General features: G+C 41.7%; 2 protein-coding genes across 3 annotated transcripts; both read left to right on the forward strand.

Annotated features, from left to right (window-relative positions):
- Window positions 1-426: 426 nt before the first annotated feature.
- LOC134064269 (G-protein coupled receptor 4-like) lies at window positions 427-3,367 on the forward strand. Its single transcript, XM_062520134.1, has 2 exons — window positions 427-489; window positions 886-3,367. Exon 2 carries the CDS (start codon window positions 896-898, stop codon window positions 1,928-1,930), a length of 1,035 nt encoding a protein of 344 aa, XP_062376118.1. The 5' UTR covers window positions 427-489; window positions 886-895; the 3' UTR covers window positions 1,931-3,367.
- Window positions 3,368-8,846: 5,479 nt separating this feature from the next.
- LOC134063905 (G-protein coupled receptor 4-like) lies at window positions 8,847-15,914 on the forward strand. 2 transcript variants are annotated; one of them, XM_062519650.1, is made up of 2 exons: window positions 8,847-9,077; window positions 14,304-15,914. In XM_062519650.1, exon 2 carries the CDS (start codon window positions 14,314-14,316, stop codon window positions 15,349-15,351), a length of 1,038 nt encoding a protein of 345 aa, XP_062375634.1. In that variant the 5' UTR covers window positions 8,847-9,077; window positions 14,304-14,313; the 3' UTR covers window positions 15,352-15,914. The 2 variants fall into 2 exon arrangements, with proteins under 2 accessions (XP_062375634.1, XP_062375635.1); XM_062519651.1 differs by lacking the exon at window positions 8,847-9,077 and adding an exon at window positions 10,915-10,975.
- Window positions 15,915-25,966: the final 10,052 nt, after the last annotated feature.

Raw genomic sequence — 25,966 nt, forward strand, 5'->3', positions numbered from 1 at the left:
ATCCCAATGGCAAAATGCATTGGAAATTGCTACCTTTGACATTGAAAAAAAGTATGTTCCACTAAATATAAACGGGTAGATTTTTGATATGTCAATTAGATATACCTAGGGATCACAAAAAACTTGGAATGATTACTATTGCAATTAGTTATGGGTCAAACGCTAGATTGACTGGCCTATAACTGTTTCTCACTGCTGAGCTATGCAAACCACTTATTACATGCCCAAACCGACTCTGATGTTGCAATTGCTGGAATTATCTATTCACCACATGCATGTTATTTTAAGACAAAAATATAAGTAACAAGCACGTACTTTTCTAAGTTCCGTAATTTTAGTGTTGTCTATTCCGTCAGATAGGGACTGAAAAAAATGCATAGTTCAAAGCACTTCCGCATTTCATGCAAGTCATTAAACACACTGGACCGTGGAGAAACGTTTCTTTAGAGGAAGTCAGCACCAAACGACTTTCAAAGGATTCACAGCACAGTAAGTGAACTCTAACTTCGTTGAATATTATTAGTGTGAATTGTTTACAGTGAATTTTGTTTTTAATTTTTTTAAAAAATATATAAGTATTATCATAGTACACTGAAATGAGTTTTGGATCACTGAGTTGGGTGGTAAAACCAAACTATATCACTATAGTAAGGAGGAAATCCTGCTGAACCCTTTAAATATGCTATTTTAGAATAAAAAAAAATTGCCACTGCTTAAATTTAAGGTCCAGAAATGTTTACTCGATGTCCAGAGGATACCAAAAACGCAAAAACCTCAATAACTTATAAGGGGTATACCTAAATTGCCAAGTGTTTCCCCTACTATAGTTGCAGTTACTGCTCTCACTTCTGAAATGAGATATGGAATGTTTGTTCTCTATTTCAGTCTATCAAAGATGGAATCAAATTCTGAGAACCCTCTCAATAACTCGAGTGGACATCGTTATGGTAACTCATGCGGGATAGACTTCAAGCAAGATGCAGTCTTCCTTCCAGTTCTGTACGGAATATTTTTCAGTCTCGGCACTCCCTTGAACATTCTAGCTCTGTGTGGACTCTACAAGCTCATCAAAACAGAAAATGTCTTGCCGGTGTATGTGCTTAACTTGTTACTTGCTGACCTTATCCAGCTGTTGACTTTGCCCTTGTGGATTGACTACTATACAAACGACCACCACTGGCGATTTGGTCCCAGAGTCTGCCAGTTCACCAGTCTATGTTTCTACATCAGCATGTACGTAGCAATCTTCTTCATGTGCATCATAGCACTCGAGCGCCACTTGGCAATCGCCTGTCCACTGAAATTCCACTTCCTGAGCCGACTCAAGTTTGCCCGCTGGTTTGCACTGGGTGCATGGGTGATAGTTACCGTCCCCCTGTCCGTCGCCTTCAACAAGCTCTTCCCAGTACGTGCCAACTACACCCTGTGCATTGAGAAATACCCTTCAGAGGGAGGCTTCATCACCTACCGGCTCATAACCCTGTTGATGTCTTTCGTCATTCCTCTGGCATTCATTCTCATCCTCCACATAAAGACCATGCGCTCGCTAATGGCCGTCACCGCCCTGGCCTCGAAGGAGAAGAGGCGCATCAAGAGCCTCCTCACCCTCCTGGTGGTCACGTTCCTCGTGGTGCTCGGACCCTACCACGTCACCGGGTACGTTAAGTACCTGGGCCTGCTGTTCCACAGGGACTCCTGTGCCTGGGAGAGAGCCATCTTCTTGCCCTTTCAGCTGGGCAGGGGCTTGCTGAGCCTCAACAGTTTGTTGGACCCTGTGTTCTACATCTTCCTGAGGAACGACTTCAGGTCGGCGGCAGCACGGTACCTGCCATGTCTGAGGAGGATGACCTGGGGCCTGAGCCAAGCCAGGGCATCCTGTGGGGCCTCTGAGCCCATGGAGAGAGGCACAAGCTCCACGGATGGGTTATAACGAGAACCTTATGGCCTGATTGATAGTCTACGCAAGCTACAGGAATGCAGTTGACGCCATTTTTAGTCTATGCAAGCTAAGCAGTCAATGAACCCCCATTGGAAACACATATGAAGTTACGTTACAAAATACTGGGCAAAGCAATTTTCAAGTGCAAATTTTTGCAAGTGTGCATTATACTGTACTTTTCCATACCTTTTGTTGACTATGAATCAGCCCTATGAGAAATTAGAAGCTTAAGCATTAACTTTAGTTCTATCTGGAAGACTGATGCATTCATTTCTCTTGTCCAGTCAACGGATACAGCTATGTAGTTAATGACTCGCCCAATGTGCTGTTGCCTCAGGTGCTTTGACTTCGATGTCCTCTCCTTCCTCCCACCACCAGGGCTGGACTGGGACCAAAAAACGGCCCGGGCATTTTTGGCCATAGTGGCCCACCATGATAATTTACACGATAAAACATATGTGCACACTGTTTTGTGTGTAAAAAATATTTAAGCAAACCGCAGTAGCCTGCATGGAAGCGAGTAGGCTAGCCTACCCTTGCTAAAAAAATATTAATTATTATTATACTCTCTCTCTCACACACACACACACACACACACACACACACACACACACACTAGAGTGACCTTTAAACCAGCAAGGATGAGGTTGTGCACAAAACTCATGCTATTAAATGCTTCACTAAATAAAACCTGCTATAATTTATGTTGAGCATTTGCACAGTTTTAGCCAACAATTCACCTTGATACTATTTAGTGAAGATGTATAGGCTACACATCCCAAAACATTTTCATTGTTAATTCCATGGGCTATCACCATTCCTGTTTCATTCCATGCGTCTGACTGCATGTCTGTGTGTATGGGTGTCTGCTTGTCGCAAAGAAATGTGATAGTTTGCTTGTTGTACTGCGTCAAGATTGACAACAATTTCGACCAATCGTGACTGTCTTAAGATTTCAGAAGGTTGATGGCGAGCCGACAACTCGTTAATTTAATGGGTATCGCAATTCAAATGCATGCGAGAGGGGTAGGCCTACACAGAAACCACACAAAAAGACGCGCTCACACTATAAAACTTTATTTTGCTTAACTGGGTGCTGAATCCTACATAGCAGGCAGGTTAATACGTCTAAAAGAAGCAAGGGGAAGAAGCAGTCGCAGATTTCAAACTTTTAATTGATCGTTGTGCGCCCAAAAAGTTCAGCCAACATTTCGGCTACTTCTTACCTGCCTCACAGTAGCTATTCTGGCCTCCTCCTCAATCTGTCCCTGCTGGGTCACGTTTCTCACCTCTTCCTCCTCCTCCGAATCAATTTGAATAGCTACTCCTTCCTCTGTGTAACTTGCACAATCGAATGTGCCTCTCTGAAGCCTGCACTCGGTGCTGCTTCTGCACTGCTGCTATATGTCGACGGCCCTGTTTGAACTTGTGGTGGCAAACATTTCTGTAATTTTAGCAAATTTTTGCTGCATCCACTTGTAGGCTTTTGCCTTTTATCTCGCAACTTCTCTGCGCCTCCCTTGCGCTTTTGTGGTTTGTCTTCGTACATTTTCATATACGAACGGTCTCAAACTCCGGTCGAACTCCAGTCAAGAGGGAGATGAGGCCGGGAGGGAGATAGGGAGGGCCCTGAGATTTCATTGGACTAGCCCAATGTCCATTAAGGCAGTCAACCAATGGGCCGCGATTCGCTACCGTTGTGGCCGTACGCTATATAAATGAGCCTAATATTTTTTTTAATTAAATTGACAGCCTCGGCCCAAATATATGCGTCGGCCCACCGGGCATTGCCCGGTATGCCCTATGGCCAGTCCATGCCTGCCCACCACCATCCAGTTTGGTCTCTGTCCATCTGTTTGAGGAGAGTTTCTAGCGTTGCAACCTTGCTAGTTTGCGCCGTCGTTCTTGGATTTGGTGTTTCCAGAAAAGGGTAGTACAAACTCTCTATCACAAACAAGGACGCACATTTTGGTCGTTTGAAAGACAGTTGCACCTTGGTAGTTCCAGTTGGTGTTGTCGTCAGTGTCAGGAGCTCAATGATTGCGCTCTGCTGTTCTCTGCATTTTACTTAAAAGACTGAAGAATGGATCAATGGCATTTCCTTAATCCACACATTTAACATTGTTATGACCACTCTAAAACATATCATCTATAATAATATGTATAATAATGTACATGTTGTATAAATAAGTAGTATATAAACAATTTGTAAATGACTACTTTTTTCTGAAATCTACTGAAAAAAATATGGACAAATGAACTAAAATAAAAAGAAATGTTCATGAAATGATATCATGTGATGCATTGTGTGCTTGTGTGAAACCCTTTGAGTAATTATTTTGGATCCAGTGCAAGTAGTTAGGCTGAATATCCACATTTCAGAATACTATTATCATAGCAAATTATATCATTATATATTTTGGATATTAGGTAACACTTTACTTGATGGGTTCGTTCATAACACATTCATCTGTCATGAACTGCACATGAAGCATTCATGACTGTTTCATGAAACATGACTCAACATTCATGCCAATCCTTTCAGGAATGTGGAAGACAAAACGTCAAAAACTTCAAAGTCCAAAAATCGCAGAGCAGCATTGCTGTCTTTTTTGTTTTAGCCAACCTGATCATGTCACATCTTAGTCAACGGGGAAGTACAGTGTCCAGGAGAATTTAGTTTGTTGTTTGTCTGTTTATATATGTTATGATAGGAACCTCTGAAGAATGCATAATTGTCTACACCAATGACTGAATATAGATATATAAAACAAGAATCTACAACCATTCAGAGGTCCACAGATGGTCAGTAGTTCACTTCCCAGTGTGATGAATACTTCACAACTCATATAGTAAAGTGACATTTGAAGTAGACTTCAAAAAATATTAATGAGATGTTTACAAACGCTGGAGAGGATTCATAATACCCTGTATATGGATTACTAGATTGTTGGACTTTTATTTTGACAAATTTTTCGTCGTTTTGTCTTCCACATTGTAGAAAGTAGCAGAAAATGTGAACCGTGGTAAAGTAAAAAAATTGCATAAGATAGTTAGCTAGAAAATAGTCTAAAATAATTGCTTAATTCCAGCTTGCTCTAAACCAAATAAAAATGTGCAAATGCGGCAATGATAGATAACTTGTGTGAAAAGAATATTTACTTAGACTAGAAGTGTGTTTTGACTAAAAAGCTTAAAGTGTGGTTTTGTTTAGCTTTAGAATGTGTTTTTGCTTAATCCTTTAAAGCACAATTGTTAGCCTTTGAAGTGTTTCAGTCAGGCTTATAGAGTACTGCTGTGTTAAAGTTTTAAGTTTGGTAGTTCCTGCTTAGGGCCATATATGGGCCTCATCCGAATGCTGTGTTAGAGTTTTAAGTTTAATAGTTTCTGCGTAGAGCCATGTATAGGCAACATCTGTGTGCTGTGTCGGGAAGTTAGGTTTGAAGAGCTGTGGGAAGCCATCAGAAAAGAAACAAGAGATAGACAAACAGCTGACTGTGATAAAAGGTGATAGATTGAGGTTCAGCTAGAGAAATACAAAAGTGTCCCGTTACCGGGGCAGACACACACAGCTCTCCACCACCTCTTTCGGAATTCACCTACTGAGAGCAAGAAGATTTTTTTTTTTCTTATTAAATAAAGTCAGAACCCTAACCCTTGGTTAGAGATTTTGTTAAAAGGCAGTGGATCTTCTTGAAGAAGATCCCACTGCGGATTGAAACGTTGCCTTTTTATGAAGTAAATAAAGTGTATTTTTGGAGCCTACCCAGTGTGCGGACCAATCCATTCCAAAAACTTACTGCACAATACACTGACATACAGTACACTGGAGTAGCGAACTCAGCTGTGTATTTAGGAAGGGAAGTCCTATGCACTGTAGCAGTCACAAAACCAACCGGACTTTATTTAGCGGGCATGGTTCTGTAAAGAATAAAGGTCGGGGGCCTTTAAAGGGTCCAAATGTACATCACACAAGCAAAGATACGGAAATCTGTTTTTAGTAACTAATGTATGTAAAAACGGAGTACAAATTATTAACTAGAAATGCAATTCCAAGGAATTACCAGTGCATGAAAATGCAAAAACAGATAGATAATGTAGATATGGTTACTAAGGTGTAGCTAGGGTAAACATGGTGGTTGCATAGTTTACAGAGAGTTGATAGTGTGAAGTTAGACAGTTTAAAGCTGAAACATTCCAGTTCTAACTTAACTAATGATTTCTATTCATGTTAAAATGTTGATTAACTAACTTAGCTAATGATTTCTAGCAGTTACGCTAAAAATACTAATTATGCTAGCAATGCTAACTTTACTAACAATGCTAACTAGGTTGATTAGCTAACTTAACCAATGATTTCTAGCAGTAATGCTAAAAATGCTAACTATGTTAACAATGCTAAATTTGCTAACAATGCTAACCAGGTCGATTAGCTAACTTAGTTGATGATTTTTTACAGTTATGCTAAAAAATGCTAACAATGCTAACCATGCTAACTAGCCACCTTGCTCTAGAGGACTTTTATTTTGAAACATTTGTTGCTAGGGTATCCATGGTGGCCACTATCAGGAAACAAGAAGTTACTGCAGTATAATCATGTTGGTTGCTATGGAAACGGTCATAAACGCTTAATTTTAATGGTTGCTATGTTGGTTGCTAGGTACATGGAGGTTTCATGTAGTTGACCGGAGGCATAGTTGATGATAACTGACAGTGGGAATGGTTGAACAGTTAAATAGTTGAGTAGTTTCAATGGTTAAATGGTTTAATAGTGTATTATTGCAGTGAGGACTTTTATTTTGAAACAGTTGTGGACAGAGGAAACAGACAGGATATGTAGTCTTCAGAGAGAGATTGTATGCTCAAAGCCTGAGAGAGAGAGAGCTGCTGCAGGTGGGGCTGGCCACCTGGCATAAGATTCTAATTACTTAACGACCCGATTGTGATGTCATAGAGGCCAATGTTAAGTCTATGGGGTAAATTGTAATAGTTTTTAATTTATAGTTTAAAAAGTATAAAAGTTACAAAGTTGAAAAGTCATACCAACCCGATCCATTAGAAGACCTACGTTACAGAGTTTGAATGAAGTTTCTAAGTTAAACGGTTGAAGAGAAATTGCGGTTAGAAAAATCGATCAGCGGAATAATAATAAGAAGAAGTCTAGGAAGAACAGTACAGTGCATTTGCATGCACTGTAATTAGATCTGTTATATGCCATGAGTGCTATACAGATTTGTCCTAGAAAAAGCCCATATTGAATCACTTGGCCCTGTCAATAGAATTAGATTAAGTTTGTTGCATGTTTCCGGTGGGATAAGAGAAACTGTTTCCCCCAGCCGTGTTACACAACTTACAATTAGGAACATAGGACCCCTTTAACCCCAACTATTCACCCTCTTCACGAGGAGGAGAATATTGTCTGAATTCCCAATCCCAAATTAGATTTACTAGTTGTCTTCTATGTCATAGAAATCTGTCACTAGAACAGTTATATATGAATCTTTCTGTGACCACGAGGAATAGGTCCCCTTTGTCACTCCATTGACGGGCGCCAGCCTTTGTAACAGGAGGAAGACTTTTAGAAATCATTGTCACAGATTAGTTTATGCAGTAAATGGCCAAGTCCTCCTATAAGAGGAGAATCACATAATTACAAGCACGATTGCAGGTAATAGGGTTAACATGAAATAGATATATGGAGAGCCTCCTATAAAATATCTACTTGTTGACCCTAAACTCCTGATTAAGGATTTTGATTCATAAAGGGAGAGAGCCTCTCCCTTGTATCAGTCCTTTCGTGCATCCTAAACCCGTTGAAAAGGGGCCTTTGCAACAGACACAACACTGATAATTACTTCCCCTTTTTTCGCAGAGCAGTCGCCTCACAAAGTCGAAAAGGGGAAAAAAGCTATAGATAGTATACACACACACACCTTTTTAGAAAGTGAGGGATTCACTGAAAATCTAAAAGGTTTATACGCACACACCCGGAGTAGCGATCTCAACTGTGACTATAGGAGCGGGTCTGTAGTCACCAGAGAGGACACAAAATGGAATGTTGAGTCATATTACTTGTATTATTATTTAGTATGTGATGTATTGTTATCTGTACTGTTCTTTGCATCAATAATAATAATAATAATAATAATAAATAAATAATAAATAAAATGTTGATTCATGTTTCATGAATCAGACATGAATGCTTCATGTGCAGTTCATGACAGCTGTTATGAATGTGTTATGAATGAACCCGTCAAGTAAAGTGTTACCGAGTCCCCATAGGGTTCCTCTTTGCCCTCACACATTTGTCGGACTGACACCTGTTACAACTGTAGAAAGTGGTAGAAAATGTGAACCGTGGAAAAGACAAAAGATTATATGAGATAGTTCATTAGATAGAAGTCTTAATATTAATGCTTAATTCCAGCTTGCTCTAAACCAAATAAAAATGTGCAAATGCAGCAATGATAGATAACTAGTATGAAAAGAATACTTAATTAGAGTAGAAGTGTGTTTTTACTAGAAGTTTAAAGTGTGGTTTTGTTTAGCTTTAGAATGTGTTTTGCTTAATCCTTTAGAACATAAATGTTTAGCTCTTAAAGTGTTTTAGTCAGGCTTATAGAGTAATGCTGTGTTAAGAGTTTTAGGTTTGGTAGTTCCTGCTTAGGCCCATATATGGGTTACATCCGAATGCTGTGTTAGAGTTTTAAGTTTAATAGTTTCAGTTTAGAGCCATGTATGGGCAACATCAGTGTGCTGTGTCAGTATTTTAAGTATGAAGAGTTGAGGGTAGCTATCAGAAAGAGGAACAACAAATAGCCAATCAGCTGACTGTAATACCAGTGATAGATTCAGGTTCAGCTGGGCAAATATAAAAAGTGTCCCGGGACCGGGGCAGAAACGGACGCGCGCTCTCCATCACCTCTTCTGGACTTCTTCAACTGAGCGCAAGAAGATTTTTTTATTTCAATAAAGTCAGAGCCCTAACCCTAGGTTAGGGATTCTGTTAAAAGGCAGCAGAGTCCTTCTTCGAGTTTTCTTTTGCCTCCCCTGTGTCAACGAGAATATTGATCTCCTTGCAAGTATACTTTTTTCTTGCGAGAGGCACACGCCTGCAAGGAGACCCGGCTGGAAAGGGGTGAGTTGTCCGTTTGAAGGGCTTACTTTCTAGACACTGTTAATGGGCAAACACTTATTACACAATATATTGACATACACTGGAGTAGCGAACTCAGCTGTGTATTTAGGAAGGAAAGTCCTAGACACTAACGCGGTCACAAAACCAACCGGACTGTATTTCGCCGACATGGTCCTGTAATTAAATGACACCAGATTGTATTTAGCAGACATGTATCTGTAGAAAAATTACACTGGATTGCATTTAGCAGGCATGGTTCCGTAAAAAAAATTAATGTTCGGGGGCCTTTGTAAGGTCCGAAACCTGCACCATACAAGCAAAGATAAGGAAATCTGTTTTTAGTAACTAATGTATGTAAAAACGGAGTACAAATTATCATTTAGATCTGTTATATGCCAATGAGTGCTATACAGATTTGTCCTAGGAAACCCCATAGTTGATCACCTGGCCAAGACTTTAGAATTAGATTAATTTTGTTGTATGTTTACGGTGGGATGAGAGAAACTGTTTTCCCCCAGCCGTGTTACACAACTTATAATTAGGAACCTAGAACCCCTTTAACCCCAACCATTCACCCTCATCACGAATAGGAGAATATATCTGAATTCCCAATCCCAAATTAGATTTAATAGTTGTCTTCTATGTCATAGAAATCTGTCACTAGAACAGTTATTTATGAATCTTTCTGTGACCACTAAGAATAGGTCCCCATTGTCCCTACACTGACAGGCATCAGCCTTTATAATAGAAAGAAGACTTTTAGAATCATTGTCCCAGATTAGTTTATGCAGTAAATGGCCAAGTCCCCCTATAAGAAGAGAATTACATAATTAAGCACGTTTGCAGGTAATAAGGATTTTGATTCATGTATCAGTCCTTTCGTGCATCCTAAACCCATTGAAAAGGGGCCTTTGCCACAGACACGACACTGATATATACTTCCCCTTTTTCGCTGAGCAGTCGCCTCAAAGAGTCAGAAAGGGGGAAACAAACTATCTTTAGCAAGGCAGAAATCCCATGCAGAGTCTAAAGATAGTATACACACACACAACCAGGTTAGCAGAGTGAGGGATTCACGGTAGTCTAACCGGTTTATATATGCACACACCCTGAGTAGCGGTCTCAGCTGAGACATTATAGGAGCGGAGCCCTGTAATTATCAGATACGATACAAAACGCAACACAACATAGGCCTACTTTGGATGTCCACACCCGTCTCTACAAATACATTGTTGCACAAACTGACAGTTAATGGACAAAAGCCAAAAGGCATGAAAGGCTCTTCCAGTAGCTCATTTATTTCCAGTAGAGCACGCCAAGAGATGAAGGTTTTTTTTTTAAGTCTGTGAGGAGTGTGAAGTGCGTCTACTGTAAGGAACATGCCACTGTTTGATGAAACTGCGTTATCCACCGTCTCCTTAGAGTTAGATAATGCATGCATTGTTGTAGTCCGGCAGGTTAGCTTGGCATAGTGAATGGAATCCTTTGTTGCCAGATAACATGTCGGGAGTAACCCAATGCAAACTACTTATTACATACTCAAACCGACTCAGTCTCTGATGGGAGTTTGAATTGTTCAAATGCTGTTTTCAAATAGTTCTTTAACACACCTAAAAAGAAAAGAAAATCAAGTTGCAATCACTGGAATTATCTATTCACCATATACTGTACACGTTATCTTAAGACGAAAACAAAAGAAACATGCGTGTACTTTCCATTGGAAGTTGCGTAATTTTAGTGTTCCAGTCCATGCTGTCATAGGCTCTGTGGCTGATGACGACAAAGTGCTTCAAAGTGCTTCTGCATTTCCTGCAAGTCATTCAACACACTGGACCGTGGAAAAAGGTTTATTTTAAAGTTAGTCAGCATCCAACAGCTTTAAAGGGAAGCACAGCACAGTAAGTGAACTCTAACTATGTTGAATATTATTAGTGTGAAGTGTTTACAGTGAATTTTGACAACATTTCAAACATATTTTTTTTTTTTTTTTTTTTAAGTATATTTTTTTGGCTTTTTGCCTTTATTAGTACAGGACAGTGAAGTGGTAGACAGGAAACAAGTGGGAGGGAGAGATGGGGTAGGATCGGGATATGACCGCAGGCCGGATTCGAACCTGGGTCCCCGTGGGCACTCGGACCCGTAAATGGTACGGGCACTGTAGCCTGCTGCGCCACAGCGCCCCCCATTTCAAACATATTTTAACACAGCTCAGCTTCTTTCTACAGTACATGTACTGTAGATATATACTGTAAGCAGTATTATAGTCACTGATAATAGTTTTGGATCATTTGTTGAGTCTTCTCAACTGAGTTGGGTGGTAAAACAGAACCCCTTTAAAAAGTTACTCTGGGTTTTGCATGTTTGGTATCCTTAGGACATCTTGTAAACATTTCTGGATGACAATATTGAAGGCTGTATTATTTTTAAATTATGATTTATTATTATTTATTTCATTTATTATTTATTATTTTTATATTTCCATATGGCTGCCAAAAGAATTGGGAACAAAACAAGAATAGCATACATAAAATCATATGTTTTCTGGAATGCTGAGTTTATTTCTGAGGTGAATGAAGAGGTTGGGGTCAAGTTAATATTGCAATGGTCAAGGTGATGGTCATTTCTGGACCAAATTGCAACCCCCCAAAAAAGCATAATCTCAAAATATAGCTGTAAGCAGCAATGAGGGGGCCAAGCAGTAGACCGGAGTAACCACGGCAACTCGACGCTGTTGGCTCAATGCCGCAATCAGACATATGGCCATAAGCCATCAGAGCAAGTATCATGTCTAGCATGTCAAAAGTTACAAGCCAACTTGCATTTTTTCTAATTGCAGCTGTCCTAGAGGTCAAGGTCACCAAATCTTGGGTGTCCTCCCGATGGGGTCATGATTCCATGTAGTAAGTTTGGTTTTGATAGATGTAAAGGTTGCTGAGATATGAGCTCACTTCCTGTTTGATGGCTTCACACCACAGAGGTCAAAGGTCACCAAATTTCTTGGCCGTCCTCCCAATGGAGTCGCGAATCCATATACCAAGTTTGGTTTTGATACATGCAAAGGTTGCTGAGATATGAGCTCACTTCCTGTTTGGCGGCTTCACGGTCAATTATTACAGAAATCAGAACACTTACAAGGCATAGTCTACCTATGGTCTGTGCCAATTTTAGTGAGGATTGGTTGAAATTTGTGACCTAGGGAAATTTGTTAGTGTTTTTGATTAATCCAATATGGCGGCCGAATCAATTACGCTGATGTCATACGTTGCCATCGGTCGACATATGGATCTCCCACAGTATTAACCGACACCACTAGTACATTGTAATTCTAAGCACAAAACAGCAGCTACAGGCCAAAAGGTCTGTTTCTTTATTACAACGCCCCCTAGAGGTCAAAGGTCACCAAATTTATTGAGGGTCCTCCTAATGGGGTCACAAGTCCATGTATTAAGTTTGGTTTTGATGCATGCAAGGGTTGCTGAGATATGAGCCCACTTCCTGTTTGGCGGCTTTGCCGCAAATTTCGATTCACGTTTTTTGGCGAACGGTAGGCTAATACTTCCGAAGACAAAAAGCAATGCGTTGGTAAGGCATCGTCTGAGGATGCTCCGTGTCAAGTTTGGTGTTGGTCGGACAAAATTTGTGAAAGGAGTAGGCTTTCAAGTGTTTTTGATGAAATCCAAAATGGCGGAAAATCCATCATGGCGGAAAATGACGGAAATAGGGTGTGTTGAACTCGGGCAGGTCCAAGGATTCCAACAATACCTGATTTTTGAAAATCGGAGCAACGGGTCAAAAGTTACGTGCGTGAACGCATGTCCAACTTTGGCCTGTTGGTGGTGCTAGAGCGTTTGAGCTGCCAACTTGGTCAAATGAATCAGGAGACTGTCCCTAATCAGTGTACTAAATTTTACAACTTTTCACCAATCGGTTCTATGGGCTGCCATTGACTTCAATGCACAGAGGAATAATAATAATAGTAAGAAAACTAACAAACACAATGGGAGCCTTTGCAGCTTCGCTGCTTGGCCCCCAATAAAAATTGTTTATTATTCACCAGTAACTACAATTGAGAAATGTGTTAGTCAGGGTCATTTTATCACCTGGAACTAGCCTGCACTAGGGCTACAGATGGGGAAGATATCTTTTTGGGATATTTCTGAGATATCAGGATAACGATTAGCAATATGATATGATGATGATGCAGCTTTGTGTCTGATGTGGCGTTGTTTGGTAAATATAGCAAGTTCAGTTGTTCAAACCACTGTTAATGACAAAAGGCTAAATTAATTGTAAAAATGAGCACATTTACTCTAATGGGGAGTAACGGTACACAAAATCATGGTTCGGTGTGTACCTCGATTTTGAAATCATGGTAGGCTACACTAACCCTGTAGGTACTCCAAACCCTAACATTTCTTGATGCACAATGGAGACAATTTTGAAAAATTGTCAACTGTTTTTTTGGAGTTGATTTACTAAACTGACACATGGATAAGGTTTGCCACCTAATCTATTTCTGTGTGAATTTGAATTTGAAGCATACTGTAGCCCACAAGCAAAAAAGCCTATAGTTGATTACTGACATAGACTGCATTCGGTACATAACTATCACTAATTTTAGATTCTGATACCATGCTAACCACATCCTGGATACCATCCCCAACCAACATCCTGGATTCCAGCCTAGCCACATCCTGGATGTGCAGCCTAGGCAATGCTTGTGTGGCAGGTGCAATACAACAAACAGGGCGTAGGCCCAGACAAGTAGCAGATTATACCAAAACAGGATTTACAGCCAAATAATTAGTTATTTTATTATAGCAAGGCACTCAGGTTTGTCTATGGATTAGCAGAGATAGTGGTCTGGCACAAAAATATAATTGCCAACATAGCCTAGGCCTATCACAGCAACCAAATGCACTGTACGCTAAATCAAATCTGGTTTGATAACAAAACCTTGATATTATCTTCTGGTGGCCATTTTGGAAATATGCAAATCTTTTTTTTGCCACAGCCTACATTTGAAGTTATTATTAAAAAAAGGTTCACTAGATGTCCCAAGGATACCAAAAATGTAAAAAAAAAAAAAAAAGAAAGAAAGAAACCCCCCCATATTTTTCAGGGGTTCCACCTAATTTGGCAAGTCGTTCTCCCTTACTACAAGTGTTGCAGTAACAACTTTCACTTGTTCAGAAGTTAAATATGGAATGTTTTTTTCTGTTTCAGTCTAGGAAAGATGGAATCAAATTCTGAGAACCCTCTCAATAACCCGAGTGGATATCGTTATGGTAACTCATGCGGGATAGACTTCAAGCAAGATGCAGTCTTCCTTCCAGTTCTGTATGGAATATTTTTCAGTCTTGGCACTCCCTTGAACATTCTAGCTCTGTGTGGACTCTACAAGCTCATCAAAACAGAAAATGTCTTGCCGGTGTATGTGCTTAACTTGTTACTTGCTGATCTTATCCAGCTGTTGACATTGCCCTTGTGGATTGACTACTATACAAATGACCACCACTGGCGATTTGGTCCCAGAGTCTGCCAGTTCACCAGTCTATGTTTCTACATCAGCATGTACGTAGCAATCTTCTTCATGTGCATCATAGCACTCGAGCGCCACATGGCAATCGCCTGTCCACTGAAATTCCACTTCCTGAGCCGACTCAAGTCTGCCCGCTGGTTTGCGCTGGGTGTATGGGTGATGGTTACTGTCCCCCTGTCCGTCGCCTTCAACAAGCTCTTCCCAGTGCATGCCAACTGCACCCTCTGCGTTGAGAAATACCCTTCAGAGGGAGGCTTCATCACCTACCGGCTCATAACCCTGTTGATGTCTTTCGTCATTCCTCTGGCATTCATTCTCATCCTCCACGTAAAGACCATGCGCTCGCTAATGGCCGTCACCGCCCTGGCCTCGAAGGAGAAGAGGCGCATCAAGAGCCTCCTCACCCTCCTGGTGGTCACGTTCCTCGTGGTGCTCGGACCCTACCACGTCACCGGGTACGTTAAGTACCTGGGCCTGCTGTTCCACAGGGACTCCTGTGCCTGGGAGAGAGCCATCTTCTTGCCCTTTCAGCTGGGCAGGGGCTTGCTGAGCCTCAACAGTTTGTTGGACCCTGTGTTCTACATCTTCCTGAGGAACGACTTCAGGTCGGCGGCAGCACGGTACCTGCCATGTCTGAGGAGGATGACCTGGGGCCTGAGCCAAGCCAGGGCATCCTGTGGGGCCTCTGAGCCCGTGGAGAGAGGCACAAATAACGAGAACCTTATGGCCTAGTCTACCATAGTCTACACAAGCTACATGAATGCAGTTGACAATGCAGGGCTCAAACACCATTTTTAGTCAATGCAAGTTAAGCAGTCAATGATCCCCCATCGGAAACAGGTGGTATGAAGTTGCATTACAAAATACTGGGCAAAGCATTTTTCAAATCAGCCCTACAGTATGAGAAATTAGAAGATTTAGCACACGTTCTATCTGGAGGACTGTATTGCTATGTCACTCATTCATTTCTCGTGTCCAGGCAACGGATGTATATAATAGCTATGATGATAATGACTCACCCACCAATGTGTCTGTTCTGCTGCTCCAGGTGCTTTGACCTTTTGATGTTCTCTCCTTCCTCCCACGACCATCCCCAGTTTGGTCCCTGTCCATCTCTCTGGGTGGTTAACTCCCTGTCACGTAATATCATCAAGGATATTTAACTCTTTTGAGTATCTTTGGCTTATTGGAGTAACAGGTGCAGTTACATATGCTAATTTAATGGAAAAAGTAGGCGGAAACTGCTTTGCTGAAGTCCAGATGTACAGCTTTTAAGCTAACTGTGTTATGTTCTAACTATGGAAGCCCGTTTCCGCCACTTGGTGGAAAAAAACTGGCAGATACTAAGTCATAATTATGAGATGCAAAGTCGTAATTATGAGATAGAAAGTCATAATTATGAGATAAAAAGTCATAATTATGAGATGCAAAGTCATAATTATGAGATAAAAAGTCGAAATTATGAGATAGAAAGTCATAATTATGAGATAAAAAGTCATAATTATGAGATAGGAAAGTCATAATTATGAGATAGGAAAGTCGAAATTATGAGATAAAAAGTCATAACTAGAAATGCAATTCCAAGGAATTACCAGTGCATGAAAATGCAAAAATAGATAGATAATGTAGATATGGTTACTAAGGTGTAGCTAGGGTAAACATGGTGGTTGCATAGTCTACAGAGAGTTGATAGTGTGAACGTAGACAGTTTAAAGATGAAACATTCCAGTTCTAACTTAACTAATGATTTCTATTCATGTTAAAATGTTGATTAGCTAACTTAGCTAATGATTTCTAGCAGTTATGCTAAAAATGCTAATTATGCTAGCAATGCTAACTTTACTAACAATGCTAACCAGGTTGATTAGCTAGCTTAACCGATGATTTCTAGCAGTAATGCTAAAAATGTTAACTATGCTAACAATGTTAAATTTGCTAACAATGCTAACCAGGTTGATTAGCTAACTTAGTTGATGATTTTTGCAGTTATGCTAAAAATGCCGACTATGCTAACAATGCTAACTATGCTAACTAGCTAACTTGCTAGTGAGGACTTTTATTTTGAAACATTTGTTGCTAGGGTATCCATGGTGGCCACTATCAGGAAATAAGAAGTTACTGCAGTATAATCATGTTGATTGCTATGGAAACGGTCATAAACACTTAATTTTAATGGTTGCTATGTTGGTTGCTAGGTACATGGAGGTTTCATGTAGTTGACTGGAGGCATAGTGGATGATAACTGACAGTTGGAATGGTTGAACAGTTCAATAGTTGAGTAGTTTCAATGGTTAAATGATTTAATAGTGTATTATTGCAGTGAGGACTTTTATTTTGAAACAGTTGTGGACAGAGGAAACAGTTAACAGGATATGTAGTCTTCTGAGAGACTGTATGCTTAAAGCCAGAGAAACTGACAGTTGGTGCCCAGGTGGCCGGCCACCTGGCGTAAGATTCTAATTGCTGCCGTGATGTCATAATGAGCAATGTTAAGTCTATGGGGGGAATTGTAATAGTTTTTAACTAATAGTTTAAAAAGTATAAAAGTTACAAAGTTGAAAAATACAAAGCACACATGGCATAAGCAAGACCTACGCAACAAAGTTTGAATGAAGTTTCTACGTTAAACGGTTCAAGCTGAATTGCGTGCGTTAGAAGAAGAATAATAAAAAGTTGAAGAAGCCTAGGAAGAACAGTACAGTGCATTTTCATGCACTGTAATTATGAGATAAAAAGTCGAAATTATGAGATAAAAAGTCGAAATTATGAGATAGAAAGTCATAATTATGAGATAAAAAGTCGAAATTATGAGATAAAAAGTCATAATTATGAGATAAAAAGTCGAAATTATGAGATAAAAAGTCGAAATTATGAGATACTTTCTCATAATTATGAGATGGTAAGTCATAATTATGAGATTATAATAAAGTCGTAATTAAGATTATAAAGTCAAAATTTTGACTTTATTGGTTGGTAGCCTGCCTTGACCTCGCATCACTTCCTTCCCGTTCAAAACTGTTGCCGGCAGTGTTGCGCACGTTCACACTCTTCAGTAGCCGGCCTACCTAAATCTAACAAGTTAGGATTATTAAAACAATATTTGAGATGGGAAAGTGGTGCTAAATTTCCATAAACTTTATTCAGTGAACGGGTAAAGCCGTCCGTTTGTAAGCAAAATCAAGAAATACGATCTTTTAGTTCTGTTTACCGTTACCTAGCAACCCCAACAACAAGTGAATGAATAATTAGTATTCTTCTTTTCCAGTTCAACAGGGCGTAGTGCAGTGGGTTAATGGTCGGTTTACCATGCCGGAGATGTACGGTTCGACTCCCTATAGACCTGTTGCTTTTTGCATGTCAAAGTACGATCGATTACTTCTTTTTTCTTAGATGACTTTACCTCGCGGCAAATAAGAGTTTGTGCTTTTTGAACCTGTCATATATTATAGGTTCAAAAAGCACAAACTCTTATTTGCCGCGAGGCAACGTCATCTAAGAAAAAAGAAGTAATCGATCATACTTTGATATGCAAAAAACAGCAAGTCTACTGGGAGTCGAACCCCACATCTCAGGCATGGTAAACCGGTCATTATCCCACTGCACTACGCCCTATTGTAGTTAAATGGAAGAATACTAATTATTTACTCACTTGTTGTTGAGGTTGCTAGGTAACGGTAAACAGAACTAAAAGATCGTATTTCTTGATTTTGCTTACAAACAGACGGCTTTACCCGTTCACTGAATAACGTTTATAGAAATTTAGCACCACTTTCCCATCTCAAATATTGTTTTAATAATCCTAACTTGTTAGATTTAGGTAGGCCGGCTACTGAAGAGTGTGAACGTGCGCAACACTGCCGGCAACAGTTTTGAACGGGAAGGAAGTGATGCGAGGTCAAGGCAGGCTACCAACCAATAAAGTCAAAATTTTGACTTTATAATCTTAATTACGACTTTATTATAATCTCATAATTATGACTTACCATCTCATAATTATGAGAAAGTATCTCATAATTTCGACTTTTTATCTCATAATTATGACTTTTTATCTCATAATTATGACTTTTTATCTCATAATTTCGACTTTTTATCTCATAATTATGACTTTCTATCTCATAATTTCGACTTTTTATCTCATAATTATGACTTTTTATCTCATAATTTCGACTTTTTATCTCATAATTATGACTTTCTATCTCATAATTTCGACTTTCCTATCTCATAATTATGACTTTTTATCTCATAATTATGACTTTCTATCTCATAATTTCGACTTTTTATCTCATAATTTCGACTTTTTATCTCATAATTTTGACTTTTTATCTCATAATTATGACTTTGCATCTCATAATTATGACTTTTTATCTCATAATTATGACTTTCTATCTCATAATTACGACTTTGCATCTCATAATTATGACTTAGTATCTGCCAGTTTTTTTCCACCATGTGGCGGAAACGGGCTTCCATAGTGTTATGTATTTTTACTGATGTAAATAATTTGTAAAACAATTTGCAGGAATTTCTCTTTCAGCCTTTACATCTCATTTTTAGGTCTTGCTAAAAACTTGAAAACTTGGAAATGATATCAATGCTGACGTTTCTTTTGTTTGTTTGTTTAATTGTACATACCATATCCTTTGTTGAATCATTGAACATTATATTACACAGTGATCATTCAGTAGGCTACCATTGCAGAACTTCTCTTCCTCACACTGGTGTGATGCATGGTGTACTCCACAGTAATCAGAAATTAGCTGAAGGTTTAGTAAACGTATAGTGTATGCCACATAGAACATTGCCGGTATCTTAAAGGAGCATTTCCATGTGCATTAAATATTCTTAGCTAATCTGCTTTTACACCGGTGTGACGTATGAGGTATTCAACTTGATACCTTTTTTTCTGAAATCAACATTAACTTGTGAATATGAACAAAAATAAAAAATAAATAAAACGAAATGTTCTCAGATATAATGTGATGCATTGTGTGCTTGTGAGAAGCCCTTTGAGTAATTCATGCTACTGTTTTATGAAATTGGGTTATTCACCGTCTAAGTGTGCAAAAATGCTTTTGTCTCCGTGCAAGCATTGTCTTAGTCCAGCAGTGCCTCCGATAGTTGTAGTGAATAGAGTCTCTCATTGAAGGATAGCATGTTGTGAGTATAAGTCGCCCAGCAACAACAACAACAACAACAACAAAATCCCTAATTACTTCTTGTGGCCTACATATTCACAATGAGTAGAAATGTCAATGCGGATCAAGACTAGGCAATTTCTTAGGCAGATGTTGACTTGGCACTATATTGGGGCAAAGCACAGGTAGGCACTGCTACTTGGGCAGAGAGATAACACGCAACATAGTGTCGTGCTGTGACTTCTTGAATGAGCAATGCGCCGCTCGACTGACGTGGGTTAAATGACTTCACACGACAAAGAATCCTCCTTTTGTGGAATTTACTGAACGTCGGCAGGTGAGTACAATAATACATAAGTATACATCACAGTGGCCGTGACTAAACTAGGCTAAGGTCTCTAGCTCGGGCACAGAACAAGTAGTTGTCCATGCAGTGAGCTGTGAGCCTATCAACCTAGAAACTGAAACTAACATGGTCTTCTCACTACGCTCACTATACGTGATCATGTCACGCTCATGGCCAATCAGCGTAAGCATCACACAACATAAACATTAAAGGGGAAGGGATAATATATGTGAACAGCCTTACACTACTCCCCTCCAGGAGTACTGAGTCCCTTCAGTACAAGTGACTCCAAAACACATCTAACACAATCAAATGCAGTAGAACACATTTCTTTGCTCTATCACAATTAAGCTCACATATTCTCTTAAACATTTAACTTGGACTTCAATGAACTAGAGAAATCTGAAATTTAACTAAACAGTCTCTCTTCTGAACTACTAGTTCTTGAATCGTTCTGGCTTATGGACAGTACGCCCTCTCGAAGTCTTCATAATCTTCTCTTGTGTAGATTGAGCTCCTGGTCCTCTATCCTCCCGACGCCTTGAAGCTTTAAGATGTGATGCTTTGTCCTCCTCATGCGGCTCCTCAGCAGTACTTCCCTCAGCTGGCTCATCACTACTGCTTGGTAGTGGCAGCTGTGGTACCAACGGGAGATCCTCTTCAGGCAGTGGTGTTGCCAGGTCCTGATGCTGCTGTAGCACTTGGTTTCTCCGGCGTCCAATCCAAGCAGGAACCACATCGCTGTCATATGGTTTTAGCCGGTCATGGTGAAGTATCTTGCTGCGCTTAAAGCCTTGGACTTCATAGATGACATGACCACGACGGGCAGAAACAATGAAAGGGCCGTTCCATGGTGACTTGAGCTTGGGGCTTAGTCCCTTCTTCTTAGTGTCATCCTTCACATACACCAGATCTCCAACACTGTATGAATGCTCTTGTGCTCGCACATCATATATCTTCTTCTGGCGCTCTTGTGCGGTGTGGAGATGTTTTCTTGCTATGCTTTGAGCCTCCTCAAGTCCTTCTCTTAGATTGCAAAGGAACTCCACCACACTCATTCTATCTGACTTGAGTTCTGCAGCCCCAGATTGAACGTCATGTGGTTGGTGAATTTCCCTGCCAAACATGAGCTGGTTAGGTGTAAACCCTGTGACTGCATGCCGGGAACTGCGATAGGCTGAGGTAAGTAATGGCAAGTGCTCGTCCCAGTTCTTCTGATTTTGATCCACATAGCACCGGATCATTTGGAGCAAGGTCCTATTGAACCGTTCCACCTGTCCATTAGAGGCGGGGTGATATGGAGTAGTCCTAGTTTTTGTGATCTGCAGAAGCTTGCATACATTCTGAAAGAGTAAACTTTCAAAATTGCGGCCCTGGTCTGTATGCAACTCAAGGGGGGCACCAAATCGAGCAATGAAGTCATACACAAGCTTCTTGGCTGTTATTTCCGCTCCTTGGTCAGGAACAGCAAAAGCTTCCACCCATCTAGTAAACTGGTCAATTATGACCAGAATGTACTTGTTGCCTGAGCTGGATACCGGGAACGGTCCAAGGATGTCCAGGTGGAGACGGTCCAAAGGAGCACCAGCTTGATAGCTTTGCAGCTTGGCCCTTTTTGTTGGTCCTGCAGCTTTAGATGCATTGCAGTGCTGACATTTCTTCACAAACAAATGGACGTCTGTGCCCATTCCATACCAATGGTAGCTTTGGCGCAGGCGCTCTAAAGTTTTTGCCTCCCCAAGGTGACCTGAGTTGGGAGGGTTGTGGCTAGCCTGCAGGATTTCTTGTTGCATGGAAACTGGCACTAGCAACAGCAATGTTGGATGTTGCCCCCCGACTCTCTCCCAGGAATAATATAGAACTCCTTGTCTCAACACCACCTGAGGCCAACAGAGCCAGAATTTCCTCACTGCAGGGCTCTCAAGCATCACCTGATCCTTAGTTGGAAGTGTCCCAGATTCTTTCCACAGGTGGAGGATGGAGAGGACAGAATCAACTTTCTGGAGTTGGGCAAGCTCATCAGAGCTGGTGGACTCTATCCAATTAATGACTGGAGTCTCCAACTGGGTTGTTGATAGTTGGCCTGATTCCATCGACTGTGCACCACTGGGTTCACTGGCTGGTTCAATGGACCTCAACGCCAATGGCAAAATGTCATCAACATCTTCCTCAAAACGTGTCCACTGTTCGTGAAGCCTTTGGCAGTACTTGCAACCTTGACATGGGAGGTCAGACAGGTATTTCCCTGCTTGATAGCAGTCACACTTGTCTGCATATTCCATGCTTCGTCTTGACAGGGCGTCAGCATTTGAGTGCTTGTGGCCTGCACGATGTTCTATGAGGAAGTCATACTGGCTCAACTCCTCCAACCACCGAGCCAGCTGGCCTTCGGGATATTTGAACCTGAAGAGCCAGGTGAGACTGCCATGATCTGTTCGCAGCAAAAACTTCCGTCCCAGTAGGTAGTGGCGGAACTGGCGGGTGAAGCGCACAATGGCAAGTAACTCACGCCTTGTGACACAATACCTCTGTTGAGCTGGTGTAAGATGACTGCTGGCATATGTCAGTACTCGCTCCTCCCCCCACTGGACTTGTGACAAGACTGCGCCAATACTATGATTTGATGCATCAGTGTCGAGAATGTATTTGCCCTCTGCAATCGGGTATCCCAACACTGGTGTAGTTGTTAGCTTTTCTTTTAGCTGTGCAAAGGCCTCCTGATGTTCTTCTGTCCACTGAAACGTGACCCCCTTCTTTAGAAGATTGTGGAGAGGACTTGCAAGCTCTGCAAAAGCTGGGACGAACTTGCGGTAATAGTTACATAGTCCGAGAAAGGCTTGAAGCTCTTTAACGTTGCTGGGAGGTCCCCAGAGCTGTACATCCCTGACCAAAGCTGGGTTTGGCTGAATACCTTCTCCACTCACAATGTGGCCTAGGAAGAGAACCTCCTCTTGGAGCAGGTGACATTTTGATGGCTTCAACTTCAGACCATAGTTGTGGAGGCAATCGAAGACTTGTGAGAGACGATCCAGGCTCTCATCTGCATCTCTACCTAGGACAATAACATCGTCCAGATAAATGAGCAACGTCTCCCATTGGAGTCCCCTGAGGACAAGTTCCATAGCCCTTTGAAAAGTGCTGGGGGCGTTGCACAGGCCAAAAGGCATACGGGTGTACTCGTAGAGGCCCCATCTGGTGATGAACGCCGTCTTCTCACGGTCTTTGTCATCCACTGCTATCTGCCAATATCCAGATTGCAAGTCGAGTGTCGAGAACATAGTAGCTCCCCCGAGAACATCAAGACATTCCTCTATTTTTGGTAAAGGATATGCATCTTTGACTGTTAGGCTGTTTAGGCTACGGTAATCTACACACCATCGTACTCCTCCATCCTTCTTGCGTACTAAAACCACTGGAGAGGCCCACTCTGATGATGATGGCGTGATGACACCTGCTCTCAGCATGTCTTGAAGATGGGCTTCTTCCTCACCTTGGAATCCAAGAGGTGTTCTTCTCACTGGCTGACGCACAGGTCTGGCTGACCCAGTGTTAATCGTGTGTGTTACAGCAGAGAGGTAACCCAGATCAGAATCAGTTCTGGCAAAAAGGGACTGGTAAGTTATTAGCAGCTGAAGAAAACGCTGTTGCTGTTCCTCAGTGAGTGTTTCGCTTGTGGCAGCAACCAGGTCATGGAGATGCTGAGGTAGATCAGAAAGAGTTGCTACTCTTCCAACCACCAATGGTCGCGCACTCACTGACTCGCTCTCTAATTCGGGTGCTGCACCTTGCTGGCGTGGACTTATTGGTTCGTCAGGATAAGCTTCAACTAAAAGACCAAGGCATGCTCCTTTCGACAATGCTGCTTTACTGGTGGAAAAGTTGCATAGTCTGACTGGCACCTGCTTCTCCATGGTGGTAGCAACACTTCCAGAAGCTACAGCTTCAGTGATGTTCAATGGCTCGAGCACAGCTGGGACACCTGGTCTTGGATTTTCTACCTCCCCCCACACGACACATTCCGATGTGGGTGGTATAGTGGTAGTCTCTCTCAGGGTCACATTGGCAACACAATAGTCAGATCCATCCCCTCTCACTATTTTGGATGGTACAAGTTCATTTCCAATGAAAACTTTGCCACGGGTGTGGATGACGACATCATGGGCCTTCATCAAATCTAATCCTAAGAGAACAGAGTCACGGATGGGGGCTATATGCACATCCCAGTCAATGGTCTTAGATGCTATTTTGAAAGTGACGGTCAGCCCACGCTTTGCCTTCATGCCATCTCCAACACCTGCATTCAGTAGGTAAGTCTTGTGCAGGTTTGTCGGCTCACATCCCGAAAAACTCTGATACAGCTCCTCAGAGATCACTGTTGTTTGGGCTCCAGTGTCTACCACAGCTTGAGTTGGAACACCATTTGCAGTTACAGGAATCTGCAGACTCTCGCCTTGGTTTTTGGTGCAGCTAATTTGTAACTCCTGTGGCTGGTGACTTGAATTTATGGTGCCTTCGGGTGGTGTCTGATGGCCTGTGTTCTTTTCACCAAGGTTTCGGGTTGCTGTTGGACTTGATGACCTCCTGCAGTCTCTCCTGAAATGCCCTTGTTCTCCACAACTGAAACATGTACCAGGTGCGCCACGGTTTGGGCTTGACGACAGGGAGCGTGTTTGACCTGGGTGCACTTGTTGGGGACTTTGCCTCCTCTCTTGGGGTCGTGCTCTTGTTGGCTGGTTTTCTGCATGATTAGACTTGAGATGATCCATCTGCAATTTCAAGTTCCCCACTGTACTAACAAGGGCCTTGATTTGGTCAGTCAGTACAGAAAACTGATCAGTAGTGACATACTGAGGAGCCTGCACCCTACGAGAAGTAGCAGTAAAGTCATCGCAGATGTCTCCCTCATCAGCCCAAGATATGCGTCTCGCTCTGCTCTTTATTTCAGTTTCACGTCCCACAGTGGCCTTGAAATTATGTTCATGAGCCTCTACACACTTCTGAGCATCTGCAAGGGAACATGGGTCACGGTTCATAACTTCATAGGCCACCTTTTGATTTCTCAAACCCTTCAGGAAGGCATCAGTTGCCAGCTGGTCTTGTAGCTGAAGATCGACTCCTGGATATGCAAAAGTGATAAGACGTCGTACCTCTTCTGCAAATTCAGCTGTCGTCTCCTGGCCTTGGCGAAGTTCTCCTAGCTTTCGTCGTACGGTAGTAGGGGGGTCTTTTTGCCCAAAGCGCTGAGTGAGCTGCTCTACTAAAAGGACATAGTCCTCTCTTGTGCGCTCGGGCAATGAACAGACATATCGAATAGCTGCTCCTCTTAAACATTCAAGCAGTCTGTCCACTCTCTCAGGAGCACTCCATCCATACTTCCTGGCCAGGCGTTCAAACGGTAACAAAAAAGCATCCCAGTCTTCTTTACCGTCGTATGTGGCGAGCTTAGGCCTACGTACTTCCTGCACAGACAGCTGATTATTATGAAGCCTCTGCCCATCTTGGCTGGGGAATAGACGTTGGGTTCCACGTTCAGAATCTCTGCTATCTCTCTGTCTAATGTCCAGTTCAGGATTAATGCTCCGCCTAGTCGGGCCTGAGTGGCGAGCACGCTGGCTGATAACATCCAGCTCAGCTGCAAAGGGCCCACTGACTTGTTCTCTAGGCCTTACAGATGTGTCCAATGTAGCTGGCATAACATTAAGCTCAAATGCATGCCTGTCCCCCGTGGAGCGTTGTCCTATCTCTTCCCCACCACCAGCAGGAGCAGCTAAATGTGGCGTGAGGGTTTGCACTGCTGCTTTTTCACTGATGTGCGTAAGGACGGGGGCAAGCATCATTTGCAGTTGTTTTGCCTGTTGACTTTGGC

The sequence above is a fragment of the Sardina pilchardus genome, chromosome 18 (genome assembly GCF_963854185.1).
Source record: "Sardina pilchardus chromosome 18, fSarPil1.1, whole genome shotgun sequence".
Classification (NCBI taxonomy): Eukaryota; Metazoa; Chordata; class Actinopteri; order Clupeiformes; family Clupeidae; genus Sardina; species Sardina pilchardus.

Excerpts from the sequence above, each read along its gene's own strand:
- LOC134064269 (XM_062520134.1), top strand. The coding sequence starts at position 896 with ATGGAATCAAATTCTGAGAACCCTCTCAATAACTCGAGTGGACATCGT.
- LOC134063905 (XM_062519650.1), top strand. The coding sequence starts at position 14,314 with ATGGAATCAAATTCTGAGAACCCTCTCAATAACCCGAGTGGATATCGT.